General features: G+C 44.3%; 1 protein-coding gene across 5 annotated transcripts in view; it reads right to left on the bottom strand.

Moving 5' to 3' along the window:
- Positions 1–3148: 3148 nt before the first annotated feature.
- Positions 3149–18045, bottom strand: part of TBC1D14 (TBC1 domain family member 14) — an 89464-nt gene continuing 74567 nt past the window's right edge. For all 5 annotated transcript variants that reach the window (XM_040419127.1, XM_040419128.1, XM_040419129.1 and 2 more), the window contains 9 exons: positions 17528–17645; positions 15720–15826; positions 11312–11392; positions 10472–10566; positions 9890–9961; positions 9589–9717; positions 7036–7145; positions 5856–6114; positions 3149–4688 (listed from right to left, as the gene is read on the bottom strand). In XM_040419127.1, coding sequence (XP_040275061.1) covers positions 4623–4688; positions 5856–6114; positions 7036–7145; positions 9589–9717; positions 9890–9961; positions 10472–10566; positions 11312–11392; positions 15720–15826; positions 17528–17645 — 1037 coding nt within the window. In that variant the 3' untranslated portion in view covers positions 3149–4622. The remainder of the gene's footprint in view (positions 4689–5855; positions 6115–7035; positions 7146–9588; positions 9718–9889; positions 9962–10471; positions 10567–11311; positions 11393–15719; positions 15827–17527; positions 17646–18045) is intronic.

Below are 18045 nucleotides of genomic sequence, written 5' to 3'. Positions count from 1 at the left end.
GCGCTTCCATAGGCTTCCGCGGCACACCGCCCCGTATTCTGCAGACCCATTCAAGCACACTTGGCTGGTGCCCGTATATTGCGGACCCGCTCTCTGCAGGCGTCTTCAGGTGCATTAACCCTTTATAATGATTTAGAATGCTGTGAATTCCAGTCTGACCGCCGCTGAACTGAATTGCACAGTCGGCTTTATGAGAGTACAGTCCAGATCAGGAAGGAGCCCGCAGCATTATAATTCTGTGAAGTCGTGTCACAGGCGCAGCGTTCAGCCCAGGAAATACAGCGCACACAGGGTGTTTCCCGGACTGAATACATATACTGTGAACTCTGCTAAATGGGCCGATTGTGTCACATTCAAGAATCTACCACCAAAAAAAAGTAAAAAGTAAAGTGCTTCTTTAACATACACGTTTTAGGCCGGATTTCCATGCTGAGGTAGCCGCGCACGGCAAAAACCACACCGATGACTCAAAGGGGTATTCCCATCACAGACAATGGGGGCATATTGCTAGGATTTGCTGGGACCCGCGCCTACAACCAGAACGGAGCGTGGAGAAATGCTGCTCCCATACAAGCGAATGGGAGCACACCGCGCATGCACGGCCCCCCCCCCCCCGCTCCTATTCATTTCTATGGGTCTGACGGAAATAGCCGAGCCAGCGGCACCATAAAAATGAATGGAGGGCAGCTGCGCATGCGCAGTGCGCCCTCCACTACTTTCCCTGCTCCGTTCTCCGTGTAGGTGCGGGTCCCAGAGGTGGTAGCGATATGCCCCCATTGTCTGTGATGGCAAAACCCCTTTTAAAGAGGCTTTCCACATGGACTGGGGGTGTGCCTAAGGCAATAAAGGATCTGGAGTCACAGGGGAAGATTTATCAAAACTAGTGGAAAGGAAGACTGGCTTAGTTAGCTATAGCAACCAATCGGAATCCACCTTTCATTTTCGAAAGTAGCACTGAAAAATGAAAGGTGGAATCTGATTGGTTGCTGTGAGCAACTAAAGCCAGTTATCCTTTACACCAGTTTTGATAAATCTACCCCAGTGATTTCAATGGAGTCCTCCCTCCATGACATCCAGGAACAGATCTGCTCACTGTAAATCTTAATCTGACATACACTAAACATCTAATATCACTGGAAAATTCTGCAGCTTCGGTTGGACAAGTAAATGGTCCTTCTCAGCTGAAGCTCTTCACCCACATCTTCTATGGCTCCTACAGTGTATTTCAATAGAGTGCCGATTTGATTAGAAACAGCGCCACAACTATCCATAGGTTGTATCTGGCATTGCAGCTTAACTCTATTGAAGTAAATGGGGCTGAGCTGCAACTTCACACACAAACCCATAGACTGACCTGGTGCTGGGGGGGGAGATCCGTGAGCAAGACAAGAATCCCTTTTCTAAGTAACATCACATGAGGCACTTAAAGAGGGGCAGTCACAGTGGGAAAACTCTGCAGGATTCACATAATGCCCCATTTATCACATTTCCAGTATAGCCAGTTTACAATCCCACAGTGTCAAGACAAAGACAATAATGGTGGCCTAGACTAGGCCCTGGAGGATCCAATTTAGGGTACGTTCACATCTGTGGCATGCCTGGTCCGGCACAAATGTGGGCTGCAGTGGTTTTTGTCTGGCTGAGATCCGGAAAGCGGCTGGATCACCGCTGGACCCCGGTATAAGGGCTCATGCCCACGAATGTATGCCAGCTGTTCCGTGCATTGGATGGGTCTGCGATGTTCTATTTTTTTGCGGTGCGGAGGCACGGAGAAAAATCCCACGGAAACACTCCGTAGTGCTTCCGTGCCTCCGTTCCGCACCGTTCCTTCCGGAATGCGGACCCATTCAAGTGAATGGGTCCGCATCCGTGATACGGTGTGCACACGGCTGGTGCCCGTATATTGCGGGCATGGCCGTGCAACATCTGTGTGCATGAGGCCTAAATAGAGATCTGGGGGTGAATGTAGAATCTGGCAATACCAATCTATGGAAATCCGGTAGGCTGTTCTCTGTCGGAACAGCCTTCCAGATCCGCATGTACCCTTACCAGCAGACCCATCTATACACAGGCTGTGCCCATCTTACCTCATCATGCCCATCAGTGCCAGTTTTCTCCCTTATCTATTAAGCTGGTGCTTTAACACTCCACACTGAAACCAGTTCTGGGGTGTTCAGCTGTGAGATGGGGTGTACATATTCAGAACATTGACAGCTGAGCCCCACATTTCTGCCACAGATCGGATGTGCTGTGGATCCCTGTGCGGATAAGTCTCATCAATGGCGCTATTCTAAGTATGGTAACCCTCTGTGGTTTTAACTTCTCTAAGAGAGGATTTCAAATCTGCACAGAAAGAATAAATTCAGTGCCCGTATGAATGGCATTGTGTAATTCCCATTCAAAACAATGCCATGTGAATTTTGGAGTGGAATGCACTTGAAATCCACATGAACATTGTGCTGTGTGAACACGCCGTAACAGCAAAATCAAAAATACATAAAAACACAAAATCATAAACAGAGAAAAAAAAACACAGTTTGGTGTCTCAATGGCTAGAAAAAGCTACCGTTAGTGATTTTCAGCTGTGCAGTAGTGCCATCCATACCAGTGCCAATGACATTTACACAAATGTACATCTTTGGTAAGTGCACAATAAAAGTACCGTTATTATAAATACATGTTTAGGGTTTACACATTATAATCAGTAGACATACAACATTATAATTTCTCCAAAGCATCAGAAGAGCCGTGATGGATTTTGTACCATATGCATCTAACAGGTTTCCATTATTTGGCCACTTTTGGATAGGGTCAGATATAATTATATGCAGATAGTTCATACCTGCAGGGACAAGTGACGTAATACAATTCTATGGAATGTCACCCAAGTAGTCCAACATGATGGGGGAGATGTCCATAGGGTTCATGAGCTTGGATCCCCATCACTTTCTAAAATTAAGGGGGGTTGTCCTAGAATGACAACTTATCACCTATCCAAAGAACAGTCGTCATAAGTTTCTGATTGGTGGGGTCTAACCGCTGTGTCAACACCAATCAAATGAACAGCAGGCCCCACGTCCCCGGTCTAAATAGAGTAATGGTCGAGCATGTGTACTGCTGTCCTATCCAAACTCTATGGGACTGCTGGAAGTAGCCGAGCCCTTGTTCACCTAAACCTATTTGCTGCTTCTCGGACTTTTGTCACTAGGAATCTCCAACAATTACATCATCTCAGAACATTGGGTTGAAGAGTCTTTCCGGGTTGCCAGAACAGTATTTTAGATGGCTTTCCTTTTAAAAAAATATCTAAATCTCATATTCACCATTCTTTTCAATCAAGAGATACTTGTAAAAAAAAATAAAAAATCTGATTACTGCAGCTGCAAAAAGTAACAGAAATTTCAGAGCAGCGTCAAAGCAGTCGGATCTCTCTGTAGTCCTTTCCGGTAGTAGTCTGGAATAATAGACTTCAGCAAGGAGGTCAAGATCATTTCGATCTTTAACCATAAATACTAAACCCTTAGCTAAAGGCCCAATAGCAACCTTGTGTGGAGCCTATTATATATATAGTGTATTCCTAGCATCCAGGCCGTCTCATATAACTCAGCAGTTCAACCGGTTTGCCATAGAGAAGTAAAATAAGCCTATCAGCAGTCGCACCAGACGGATGAGGAGGGGAGGCAGCACACGTTAGGTCGCTCACCATCTCTGCATTATTAATCAGATTTTCTAAAAAGTAAACTCCGAAAGTCCCTGCCCGGGCAGCTATCCATCCCACACTCTCCAGGGAGTGAAACACAGAGGCATCAATGGTACCTGAAAACCCTGAAGCCTGCCTCCCTCTGGATACAACATACCAGGGCATGTTGGGAGTTGTAGTTTTAAAACTGTTGGAGAACCAAAGAATGTAGGTAATTCTAGACTATGGTCTTCTACAGCTGTATTTCACAAAGATCTTTGTTTTTTTTTTGTTTTTTTACTTCAACCAGGTTTATGGTGTGAACACTACCAATTTCCTGCAGTAGAATTTATCAGCTGCCATTGTGGCAACTAGAGACCATGGTCCTTGTGAAGAATGCATAAAGTGAAAGTCCCCCCTTTTTGTACGCTAACTAGGTCCCGATTAGTTTCTTAATATCTTTATAATGGTTGGAGAACCGTTTTCTGATACACAGCTCCTCGTCCCCTGCATAGACAGTGTTACATTGATACAATTCTGGAGTCACCATTAGGGGGAGCTTAAGAGCTTACTGCATACAGATTTACAATTGAATTCAATGCATGAACAGTATGCAGAAAACTGCTTAAACTCCCTCTAGTGGTGACTGCAGGAACTCAGAATGTCGTCATATAACTTGGACTTTCACTTCAAGAAGTGCGTGTTGTTCTCTGCAATGGAAAAAGGAAACGTAAAAAAACAAAACACTATTACACTACTGCACAGGCTGAGGCCTGGCCTCACAGATTCAAGGCAATATTTGCCAAGCCTGGTCTTGTTGATCAGCAAGTACTGACTTAAATGTCTTAAGGCCAATTCCAGTGTTACACAAAGTCCTGAAGTAGAATTATGTTCTCTCTTGGTTGAAAACAAAATCCTTTAAAGTTCCATCCTGAGTTGACATTCAGCGTTTCAGAGCGGGGCTCCTGTTCTCCGTGTCACGAGTATCCTTCTGTAAAGCGGACAGGACCTGAAATATAGCAAACACATCTGGTGTCAATCGTTTCAGCAAGTCAGGAGGGACCTGCAATATGTTGTAGTGTTTGGAACCCCTCACAGGGACTTGCCTATTAAAAGAGGTTGTCTCATCTCATACATTGGGGGCATATACTAGCCGATGTCTGATAGGTCCCACCTCTTGGATTCGCACCTATCTCTAAAACGGAGCCAGCAAAGAAAAGGAGAGCAAACCGCACACGCGCGGCTGCACTCCATTCATTTTTATGGGAGTGCAGAAAATAGCAGAGCACGGACTCTGCTATTTCTGTCCGTCCCACGGAATTGAATGGAGCGGTAGCTTTGCTTGCGTGGAGCAATTCCCATTCATTTCCATGGAACGTCCCAAAAATAGGAGAAAGCTCCGCTCTGCCATTTTCAGCGCTCCCATAGAAATGAATGGAGGTCGGCCGCATCTGCACAGTCCGCTGTCCGTCTCTTTGCGGGTTCCGTATTAGAGGTAGGTGCCGCACCTATCAATCATGTATGAAATGACACAAACCCTTTAAAAAGGTCTGACCGCACGTGGTCTATATAAAGCAGGTTTTCTGCAGTGGAGTTGCATTCAGAAAATCCACAGTAGCTGCAAAGAGGATGACGTATATAAAAAAAATATTTAAAAAAATCTCATCCATACATTGCGGAAAATTTCTGCAATAAAATAACTTGACCTGCGGTGTGGATGTCAATTTTTTGTTGCATATTTCAAGCTTTTAAATGCAGTGAGTGAGTGAAATCTGCAGCAAACCCTCAACACTACCGCTATAAATTCCGTAACATAATCCGCGCCAATTCACAGCAGACCCGCCAGCGCTTCAGAGGACTATGCATGTCTAAGTGTTACATGATCACCCATTCAATAGGCAGCGTTAAATGGCGGCAGCGGCCACAAGGAAGGGTGTTACATGAACAACCTGTTCAAAGCATGGAAGGAATTTCAATCTGAGAAATTTTGTATTTAAAAAAATTAAATGTAAAAACTACAAAGGTATTTTAACAGCAGTTAACAGGAGGCGGCGTCTAGGGTGCTCAACTGCGTCTATGACCCGACGCTGGGGGGTGTACCTATGGCACCAATTATTTAGGCTGGCACTAAAAATACTGCAATACCAAAAAGGCAAATGGTAGGTCGCCCCCATACCTGAGCCCACTTCTTGTTCCGGCTCTGCATCTGAATTGTGGCGATAGAGGCAAAAAAGTCGTCAGCGGTTAAGTCCTCCGGGAGCTTGGTCAGAAACTGGGCAATGTGAATGAAGTCCATTCTAGTTAAAATGTCTTCAAAAAGTCTTAGTATTCCCAAGGCAGTTCTGAAAAGAAACTCCTCCCCGTCACGGCAGAAGACATCCCAAACCCGGCACGCCAAATCCAGTGGTAGAGACTTACTGTACAGGGTAAAAATCCTGAGGGGAAACACACAAATGCCATTCACATGACAGTACAGTCCCATGTAAATATCATTACATTACTAGTGCTGGATGAAGTCAAATCTTATGAAAAGCAATGCTTTCTGCACTGATCTGACACACGGTAATTGCAGTATTCATTCTGACCAGCAGATGGCAGAAGGGTACAAGCAAAGTGTAAAAACAGTGCAAAAGTTGTCTGTGTCAAAACCACCAAACATTATTAACACACAAGTCAACATTAACAATGAAAACAAGAATCAGTCCGGTCACCATTAACCAGTTCAAGACTGGTTAAAGGAAGAATACAGCCTCCTGACATGCAATGCACAGCTAATTTGAGTCTGCTAAGACCCAGCAGCTCGTGCAGTTTACCAGTAACCAGCAATCGGATGAGCAGCATGGCCGTGTCCTGATTTGAATACACACCACCCATTGACCACCATGTATATAACAATAAGGAAGGCTGGGACAGTACAAAAACCTTCACCTTGGGGAGCCTAGCTGTCTCTGCAACAGACTCCCTGCAACCTGCATGGTCTGTTTGCAGCTGCAAACTCTACAAGGCTAAATGCAGACTGCCAAGACATTTATAGTATTAGGAAGGCCCAGAAAAGTTTATAGGCATTTCCCCAGCAGCGACGACCTCTTTCATACTGCAACCATCGGCTTATCTCCATGGGTTCGGCTCTAAGCACCCTCAGGAAACAGCTCATTTTAGTGTGGGAAGCCTTATCTAGTGGTCTATGTAATTTGTGGACATCTCAGGACCAAAATTAGAATGGCTCTCCTTTCCTGATCCAAAAAGAAAGTGCTAAGCTATGAGGCCATGAGACAACCTTCCAACTTCTCTTCGCTGGGGACCCATGAATCCTAAGGCACAGCACAAGGTGGCGTACAACCATGCATCACTCTTACCAGTCTATTAGGTAGATATCTGGGGTCAGATTATTTTTCTTGAAATGGGCAAATAATCTCGGCAAATTTTCTTCAAAAAATACTTCAAATGATGCAAAGTAAGTTAACATCTAGGAAGAAGGAGAGTGCAGAGAAAGAACACATTAAGAACAGGCAACAATTTACAATCTTGCAAATGACCCCAATTTTACTGTTTTACACTCACTAGCAATGATAGGAGGAAGAAGAGGAGGAGGAGGAGGCCAAGAACACACAATCTGTTTGTACTGCTAATATTTAAAAGGGTATTTCCATGCTTTCATTTTTATTATAGGGGTTGTGGAAAATTACTTTCCTTCTGCCCAGTTAGGGAGTATAGATGTATTAGGGGCAGTCTGAGAAGAGAGCCCCAACAAAGAGCATCTCTGGCAGACCGAGCCCGACTATGTATTACATGTAGTAAGGGAACCCGCTTATCAGCTCAGCTAGTGGATGGACTAGATGTGGTCACACGTGCAGGTTTTTGCTGCAGTCTTTATTTCACATTCATAAAAACCTCCATGCAAGAAAACCAGGAGATTATACAATAGCCATAGATTTTCAGACCCTCCTAGTCTTTAGTCACAGTCAGGGTGGTGTTAATGTGTGAAAGTAGTTTCCCCATTCCTAAGAAAAGACTTAACAAAAAAAAAAAAAGAAAAAGAAGCTTTTTGCAAAATTTAGGCGACTGCAAAGTTTTGAGACTTTTTTTTTGCACTGGCTTGTGCAAAATTTTGCATTTTTACACCACTCCAGTTTTGTAACGTAGGTATGGTTGGTTAGATGTGTTAATGAGTTTCACTCCAGATTTATCATTGAGACTTTTTAAAAAAAAAAAAGTTGCAATCTCACTCCAGGAGGAGGGTGGAGTAGGAAAACTGGAGTAGCTTCTCTAGACAAAAGTGTTAGGTCTGAGGATAAGAAATTTATCAACATGAGACATTTGATAAATGTGGCAGAAAGTACTCCAACGCAGACATAAACTACTCCCCTCATTATAAATTCCCCCCTTTGACTATTCTATAATCTACATTCTAATACTCTAATCTGTGTGTACAATCTGTTTTTTAAAGGGGTTTTCTGGGAGTACATTACTGATGACTTATCCTCAGGGTCAGTTGTTTGAAGAGGTTGCAGTTCTGCTGAAGCTTGACCAAATGCTTTCACAAGTCACTCGTTTGCTTTTATGGGGTTATCCGGGAATTTATACTCCATGACCTGTCCTCTGGATAGGTTATTGATATCAGATTGGTGGGGGTCCCTGATCAGCTGTTAGAAGAGGCCGGGCGCTCAGTGATCCATCTGTCACATGGACTAGGCTCCGCTCAGAGCCATTCAAGTCAATGGGGTTGAGCTGCAATACCAAGCACAGTCACTATATAATGTATGGCGCTGTGCTTGGAAAACTGCTGGGAGCCTTATGTGCTCACCAGAGCTCCAGTGAGCGTGGCGCTCCCTGAAACAGCTGATCGGCAGGGGTGCCGGGACTCAGATCCCCGCTGATGGGATAATTATGACCTATCCTAAGGATTGATCATCATTATTTATTCCTGGATAATCCCTTTAACTGCAAAAGCTAACTAATGCTATACACTCTGTACGATTGTATAAACTTGCAGTATGTTTCGAGTCTGTATATAGTGATAACAGCCCTTCATTTATATATGATTTAACTACTGCCATAAAACCAGATTGATATACAGCTTAGAACTCTGTACTCTGAACCTGTACCTCACATTATAATACGTTCAAATAGCACAATTGTATAATAGTGTACTGGAGGCCACTGAATATATTGGCTCTATTCACATTTTTATTTCTGTTAAGCTTGCTGGTATTGTTAACCATATAGACTTGAAATAAAAATACTGGAACCCTGACAAACCCCATTAAAAGTGTTCACCGGTACCATGACTAAAGTTTTTTAAACTTGCCTAGAGTACCCCAAAACACTGCACAGTTTTTGCCCCATTTACTAGTTTTTCATGTCAGCACTTTCCTTCCCCTATTCTCAGCATCACTGCATTTTGGCTGGATGTTAACATGCAGAACTTCCTGTTTGGTTTTCTAACCATACCCATCATGCTTTGCTCTATCATTTTTCTCAGGACTTGTTCCGTTTAACTAACCATGGCGAGGGGAGGTGCAGTGGGCCTGACTACCGCAGAGAACAGTTTCACAGGTGGAGCAAGCCTGAAAAACATTACAGAGCAAAGCATGCTGGGTGTGGTTAGAAAACCCAGCAAGAAGCTGATGAAATCAGGAAGTTCTGCATGTAAACATCCTGCCAGGATGCAGTGATGCTGAGAACAGGGGAAGGAAAGTGCCGATATAAAAAGATGAATATGGGGTAAAAATATGCAGTGTTTGAGGTACTCTAGGCAAAAAAATTGCTATGGGACCAGGGAACCTCTTAAAAGTTCATTTGAACCCACTGAAAAACAGACTCCTCACAGCATCAAGGTTCATTAAAAGTGGAAGCCTAATGTGAGCAGAGCCCCAGAGGAACCACTGACTATGACATCCAATACTTACAAGGCCATGGTCTACTCTGAAGAATGCCATCTGACAAGGTTTATTCAAGAGGTTTGAAAATGCAATGAAGGCATCAGCAGTATCTAGGTTCAGGATCAGCACAGCAGCGATAAACGACATGCCCTGTACCTGGAGGAGTAAGATGTTATCATTAGTACTCGGCCCCGGAACAGCATGTACCTCCACCACAGAGTAAACATTCCGCATGGCAAGACACAATAAAAACCGGAAGTTCCCGGAACCCTCAGCCGTTACGTAGTGTTCGGTAAATTCTGAGATGTGCCGTGGATGAGATACTTACATAACCAACATCAGGTCGGTAGCAAGTGTAGGCCCCTAAAATACTGTGCAGCATGTCATGATAGGGACCACCCTGAAAAATAAAGCCAAGCAAATATGAATATAGCATAAAAAAGACATACTAATTCGCCATGCACATATACAATAAAAATCCAGAAAGGCTCAAGTCATGGGTAGCTCATTTATTTCTCTGCAGTAAACCTACTGTATAACCCTGCATGAAGAGCAATTCCAGAATAGACACTTATTACTGCAAACTCTCACTAAGCAAGGCGACTCAGGAGATAAGAAGTGGACAGGATAATCCCATCTGAATTCATCAGCCGAATGTATGTTGAATAATCTGCACATGTACAGTACAATGTAGATGAATGGGGATTTACAACCATGCTTCACAGGTAGTGTCTAAAATCTCCCCCATGCCGTCCCTTATCTGGTGTGGAATTTTGGAGATTTTTCACTGGGGTGGAAAAGTTGCTCAGGTTTCTTTTATCTCAAATCGTATAAACTGAAACTGAATACATTTTAATGCAGTCGAACAGAATATATTTTCGTTCACATTGCTAAATGCATCTTGTCGTACCTTCTGGAATATACACAGATTTGGAAATGTCCGGGAGATATCTAATTTTATTAGCTCCAGGCTGGCTTCCCTGTCCGATGCCGACAAACCTGAGTCTACAGAAAAATGCATAGAAACATAATTTAAAAAAAAAAAAAAAGGTATGGCACAGTCAGTTCTGCCCCAATACACTTCCTACCGGATCACAAGGTTTATCTACTCATCATTCACAAGTCACATTCTGGGAGAGAGAGAGAGGGTCTTTTTCCCCATGCTCAGCAGCTAAGAAAAGTCATTGGAAACCCACTGACACCCAGAGAGCCAAAGATCCTTGAATTCATGCATGCGTGAAGTATAGAAGAGTGTCATGGGTCCTCGCAGTCTAGCCCAGGCACCAGGGGTCCTCGCAGTCTAGCCCAGGCACCAGGGGTCCTCGCAGTCTAGCCCAGGCACCAGGGGTCCTCGCAGTCTAGCCCAGGCACCAGGGGTCCTCGCAGTCTAGCCCAGGCACCAGGGGTCCTCGCAGTCTAGCCCAGGCACCAGGGGTCCTCGCAGTCTAGCCCAGGCACCAGGGGTCCTCGCAGTCTAGCCCAGGCACCAGGGGTCCTCGCAGTCTAGCCCAGGCACCAGGGGTCCTCGCAGTCTAGCTCAGGCACCAGGGGTCCTCGCAGTCTAGCCCAGGCACCAGGGGTCCTCGCAGTCTAGCTATGTCACACATGCACACCCCTGCTCCATGCAATTACACCTGGTGTCTTTTTTTGCCCCATATAAACCACAGTACCAAACTGCATAAAGACCTTGTGGTTCACAGGGGCAGCACTAAAGCAAAATGACGTCATGTCCTTCTACATAAGTTCTTACCTTCATTTTCCCCATCGGACCCTCCCATGCTCAGCGATTTCCAACGGTCCTTAGCCCGAGATAAACAGATATCGTAGAGCTCTAGAAAATAAAACATACACCCACTTGACCAATATCCTACAATACATATGACATAAAATTGACATCACACTGGGCTGCATACTCAGTCTTGTCTTGCAGATGCTCCTGGATGATTTCTACCCCAACATATCATTTCCTCTTCTTTTCAATGGCTGATGTTACATTAAATGGGCCCAGAACACTGCACACCTTAAATATACTCAATTACCTATTCATTTGCTTGATTTCTTATTTTATTCTTGGTTTAGAGTTACATAATAGGTTGACTCATCTCAACACACCCTTTCCATAGATTCTATTCGGCTGGCTTAGAATTCTTCTCTATTATTAGACAGCCACTTATGAAGTGTAATTTGAATGTAATACCACATCCCACCAGTAGTGAGCGCCGCAAGGAAAGGTCTTGACACGCTGCAGATTCTCCTAGGTAATAAAAGCCGGGAATTGCTGAAGCTGTACCTGTGGTATTCATCTGACCGCTAGGCAGGATTTCGTTTTTAAGGGGAACGGCCTTGATGAGGCACTCCCCTTAAAGGGAATTTTTACAATGGGGCGGAAGGCGAAGAACGGGAAAATGCGGGCTGTGATCCATGTTTTGCAGATTCGCAATGTGCAGACCACAAAACAGATACGGTCATGTGCATGAGGCCTTAAAGGGAACCTGTCACTTCTACTATGCTAGCCTCACTGAGCGTTTCTAAATGTTCATTATGTTACCCTAAACATATAAATTACACTTTTAATTTCATTTGCAGACGCATTCAATAAGTATTATGCATTTTTGTACTTCCCCCGCCTTTTATGAAAATTAACATAAAAAAGTCATATCTTACTTGTGTGACCAGAGAAGAGTCATATTTTCAAGCTCTGACTCATCTCAGGTTAATTTGCATATGTATCAAATCGGGTTTTTTTACACAATAAAAGCACATAGAGCTATGGGGACTGGGTATTGAGGATGTGCTAGCGGCAATCTAGCAACCCATGTCCTCAGCTCTATACCCAAAATCCAGGTGACAGGTTCCCTTTAAAGGGGTTCTCCGGGCTTTTAAGATTGATGACCTATCCTCAGGATAGGTCATCAATATCAGATCGGCAGGGGTCTGACACCTGGACCCCCACCAATCAGCTGTTTGAGGAGACGTCGCACGCAGTGGGCACATGCCGTCTCCCGTCTCTCTTCCTGCTCGCCGCTGCTTTGCCATAGACATATCAGCAGCAAACAGGAAGAGAGACGGGAGACGGCACTCGAATACTGCGCGCGTCGTCTCCTCATAAAACTGATCAGCAGGATCCCCGGTGATCTGATACTGGTGACCTAGCCTGAGGATAGGTCATCAATATTAACCACCTCAGCCCCCAGTGCTTAAACACCCTTAATGACCAGGCCACTTTTTACACTTCTGACCTACACTACTTTCACCGTTTATTGCTCGGTCATGCAACTTACCACCCAAATGAATTTTACCTCCTTTTCTTCTCACTAATAGAGCTTTCATTTGGTGGTATTTCATTGCTGTTGACATTTTTACTTTTTTTGTTATTAATCGAAATTTAACGATTTTTTTGCAAAAAAATGACATTCTTCACTTTCAGTTGTAAAATTTAGCAAAAAAAAATGAGATCCATATATAAATTTTGCTCTAAATTTATTGTTCTACATGTCTTTGATAAAAAAAAAATGGTTTGGGTAAAAGTTATAGCGTTTACAAACTATGGTACAAAAATGTGAATTTCCGCTTTTTGAAGCAGCTCTGACTTTCTGAGCACCTGTCATGTTTCCTGAGGTTCTACAATGGCCAGACAGTACAAACACCCCACAAATGACCCCATTTCGGAAAGTAGACACCCTAAGGTATTCACTGATGGGCATAGTGAGTTCATAGAACTTTTTATTTTTTGTCACAAGTTAGCGGAAAATGATGATTTTTTTTTTATTTTATTTTTTTCTTACAAAGTCTCATATTCCACTAACTTGTGACAAAAAATAAAAACTTCCATGAACTCACTATGCCCATCAGCGAATACCTTGGGGTGTCTTCTTTCCAAAATGGGGTCACTTGTGGGGTAGTTATACTGCCCTGGCATTCTAGGGGCCCAAATGTGTGGTAAGGAGTTTGAAATCAAATTCTGTAAAAAATGACCAGTGAAATCCGAAAGGTGCTCTTTGGAATATGGGCCCCTTTGCCCACCTAGGCTGCAAAAAAGTGTCACACATCTGGTATCTCCGTATTCAGGAGAAGTTGGGGAATGTGTTTTGGGGTGTCTTTTTACATATACCCATGCTGGGTGAGATAAATATCTTGGTCAAATGCCAACTTTGTATAAAAAAATGGGAAAAGTTGTCTTTTGCCAAGATATTTATCTCACCCAGCATGGGTATATGTAAAATGACACCCCAAAACTCATTCCCCAACTTCTCCTGAGCACGGAGATACCAGATGTGTGACACTTTTTTGCAGCCTAGATGCCCAAAGGGGCCCACATTCCTTTTATAAGGGCATTTTTAGACATTTGGATCCCAGACTTCTTCTCACGCTTTAGGGCCCCTAGAATGCCAGGGCAGTATAAATACCCCACATGTGACCCCATTTTGGAAAGAAGACACCCCAAGGTATTCAATGAGGGGCATGGCGAGTTCATAGAAATTATTTTTTTTTGGCACAAGTTAGCGGAAATTGATTTTATTTATTTTTTTCTCACAAAGTCTCCCTTTCCGCTAACTTGGGACAAAAATTTCAATCTTTCATGGACTCAATATGCCCCTCACGGAAGACCTGGGGGTGTCTTCTTTCCGAAATGGGGTCACATGTGGGGTATTTATACTGCCCTGGCATTCTAGGGGCCCTAAAGCGTGAGAAGAAGTCTGGAATATAAATGTCTAAAAAAATTTACGCATTTGGATTCCGTGAGGGGTATGGTGAGTTCATGTGAGATTTTATTTTTTGACACAAGTTAGTGGAATATGAGACTTTGTAAGAAAAAAAATAATTTCCGCTAACTTGGGCCAAAAAAATGTCTGAAAGGAGCCTTACAGGGGGGTGATCAATGACAGGGGGAGTGATCAATGACAGGGGGGTGATCTATGACAGGGGGGTGATCAGGGAGTCTATATGGGGTGATCACCCCCCTGTCATTGATCACCCCCCTATAAGGCTCCATTCAGATGTCCGTATGTGTTTTGCGGATCCGATCCATGTATCCGTGGATCCGTAAAAATCATACGGACATCTGAATGCAGCCTGACAGGGGGGGTGATCAATGACAGGGGGGGTGATCAGGGAGTCTATATGGGGTGATCACCACAGTCATTGATCACGCCCCTGTAAGGCTCCATTCAGATGTCCGTATGCGTTTTGCGGATCCGATCCATCTATCAGTGGATCCGTAAAAATCATGCGGACATCTGAATGGATCTTACAGGGGGGTGATCAATGACAGGGGGGTGATCAGGGAGTCTATATGGGGTGATCACCACAGTCATTGATCACGCCCCTGTAAGGCTCCATTCAGATGTCCGTATGCGTTTTGCGGATCCGATCCATCTATCAGTGGATCCGTAAAAATCATGCGGACATCTGAATGGAGCTTTACAGGGGTGTGATCAATGACAGGGGGGTAATCAATGACAGGGGGGTGATCAGGGAGTCTATATGGGGTGATCACCACAGTCATTGATCACGCCCCTGTAAGGCTTTATTCAGACGTCCGTATGCGTTTTGCGGATCCGATCCATCTATCAGTGGATCCGTAAAAATCATGCGGACATCTGAATGGAGCTTTACAGGGGGGTGATCAATGACAGGGGTGTAATCAATGACAGGGGGGTGATCAGGGAGTCTATATGGGGTGATCAGGGGTGATCAAGGGTGAATAAGGGGTTAATAAGTGACGGGGGGGGGGGGTGTAGTGTAGTGGTGCTTGGTGCAACATATTACTGAGCTACCTGTGTCCTCTGGTGGTCGATCCAAACAAAGGGGACCACCAGAGGACCAGGAAGCAGGTATATTAGACGCGGTTATCAAAACGGCGTCTAATATACCTGTTAGGGGTTAAAAAAATCACATCTCCAGCCTGCCAGCGAACGATCGCCGCTGGCAGGCTGGAGATCAACTCTCTTACCTTCCGATCCTGTGAACGCGCGCGCCTGTGTGCGCGCGTTCACAGGAAATCTCGCGTCTCGCGAGAGGACGCGCCGGCGCGTCCACCCAGAAGAGCAGGGCAGCCGCAAAGACGCAATCCTGCGTACGGCGGTCCTGAGGAGGTTAATGGTCTGGAGAACACCTTTAAACAAATAATACCAAAATCTTACAGGCTTTAGTCTTACCGTGAGTGATATTTAACTCATTGCCAATTGCCAAACTCCAGACTTTTCCCCTCACGCTAGGTGGGATCCCCTGCCACCACATCTCTCGAACTTTTCGAGAACAGCACCTAAATGGCAAAATGATGTAAGACCTATTAATAATAGATTAAAACATCCATCCAAGTTTTATGGATGTTTCTATCCAAAGAGAGAATACAACATTACAGACAGTATAAATCAAAATAGCATAACACAGGCATCAAATATAAATGCCATAAGCATGGGTAAATAAAGAGGTTTAAAAAAAAAAAAAAAAAGGGGGGGGGGGGGGGATGAAATAAATAAAGACACACATCAGTCCACGACTATACAGGTTGCAGTTGCGATAGGAGAGTGTCCCAGGTCTGCCAGGTCTTTAGGAACCTGTCCACCGTGCCCCTTCTACGAGCAATCAAATATTCTGAGGAGCGTATGTCCTGTATCCAAGCACAGAGGTCAGATCTAGAGGGAGGGATAGAACGTTTCCAGAACAGAGCAATCAGACATATAGTGGCTGTTAATATGTGGAGGAGCAGATTGGCATCCCTACCCTCGAGCGACCCAGGCACCAGAGTCAAAAAGGAGCACTATGGGATCCCTCGGTATACGTATATTCAGAGTATCCTGGGCAACCCATATCACCTGCGTCCAGTAGGGTATTATCTCTGGGCAGGACCAGAGAATATTGTACAAGGAAGCTCCCGGCTGGGAGCATCTCCAGTAAATATCCAGCAATACAGAGTATGTAATAGTTCTGGTGTATGATACCAGTGCGTGAGAATCTTTAGTTGGTTTTCCCTATAAGTTAGAATGAGCCCTTCTCCAGATACAACGCCAGGTCTCTGCCGGGAGCTCCCTTTGCAACCAGTCCTCCCATTTCGTCATGTAGGAATGTTTAAAGGGAACCTGTCACCGGGATTTTGAGTACAGAGCTGAGGACATGGGTTGCTAGATGGCCGCTAGCACATCCGCAATACCCAGTCCCCATAGCTCTGTGTGCTTTTATTGTGTAAAAAAAACGATTTGATACATATGCAAATGAACCTGAGAGGAGTCCTGTCCCTGACTCATCTCACATACAGGACTCCTCTCAGGCTAATTTCCATATGTATCAAACCTCCAAAGTGAGATCACAAATAAAATGGGAGGAGGCTGTGAGCTACCAGGAGCACCAGAATGTTGCCAAAGATTAAAAATGGCACATTCCATACATAGAGACAAATCACTGAATAAAATGGCCTAAATGGGAGGAAATGCTCAGAACCCCAAATACTGTAGCGTATTTATAACCGGGGGAGCAAAACCTCCACATGTGATCTGCTGCAAACGGCAATCCCCAGCAAATAATGCACACAATGGTAGCCTGTGTCAAACTAGCCTGTTATAGGTGGGGCTCACAGCCTCCTCCCTCCTCCCATTTTATTTGTGATGTCACTTTGGAGGTTTGTGGAAGCTTGGCTGTGAGTCGGACCTTAGCACCTATCAGACAGTGTTCACACGCTATAGGTAGGATTAGCGGTAGGTCCCGCGCCAACTGAGATACCTTGACGGGGTGCGCGGGCTCTGATATGTTCTTGAACATAATATATTGGCTAAAGTCTCATTTTAACATCTAGCGTGAGGGTTTAGCCTTGTATTTTCCTTTGCATATATTGTAGTGCACCTTTGCAGTGATTTATTTATGGACATTTCCACAGCAAAACGATCTGTATGCGATTTTGTTTTTTAATATTTCAGGATTCACATAAGAAAATGTGAATTACATTTTAATTCGTTTTGCCTCCACTTACATGGACTCCCAGTTGGGCAGAACGTCATTGTTCCACATGAGAGCGGCGTTTCCAATGCTTTCCTCCAGTTTGCACCTCTCCGCCAGTTGTTTTTTCTTTCTCTGGGCCTCTTTAAATTCTGAAAATACAAGTGCATGATTGAAACGTCAAATTTAGAGAGAGAGTCGTAATGAGGGGAACATCTAAGGGAAGCTAGAAAGCAGAGGGTCATACACAGCTCAGGAGAAAGGATGTGCGCTGCACACCATGCGGACGGCTCATCTGAAATCAGAGATCTGGCAGTCGGCGGCTAAACAAATTTTAGCACAGATACATTCACTAATGTAAAATATATTGACTAATGACTCTCCATAATAAACTGATTGAGATGAAGAACACTTGGATCATCCCGTCAGATTATGATCACATGTTGAGTTAATATGCGATGGTGGGAAAAAAAACTTTTTTATAGTAGATAGTCCTAAGAAATTCCACTACAGAGTTATAGGGGCAGAGACTGTATCCAGTGACTAGCATCC

This window comes from Bufo bufo, chromosome 2, assembly GCF_905171765.1.
Source record: "Bufo bufo chromosome 2, aBufBuf1.1, whole genome shotgun sequence".
NCBI classification, from domain to species: domain Eukaryota; kingdom Metazoa; phylum Chordata; class Amphibia; order Anura; family Bufonidae; genus Bufo; species Bufo bufo.
The sequence above is the reverse complement of the archived record's forward strand: the minus strand, read 5'-3'. Positions and strand labels throughout refer to the sequence as shown.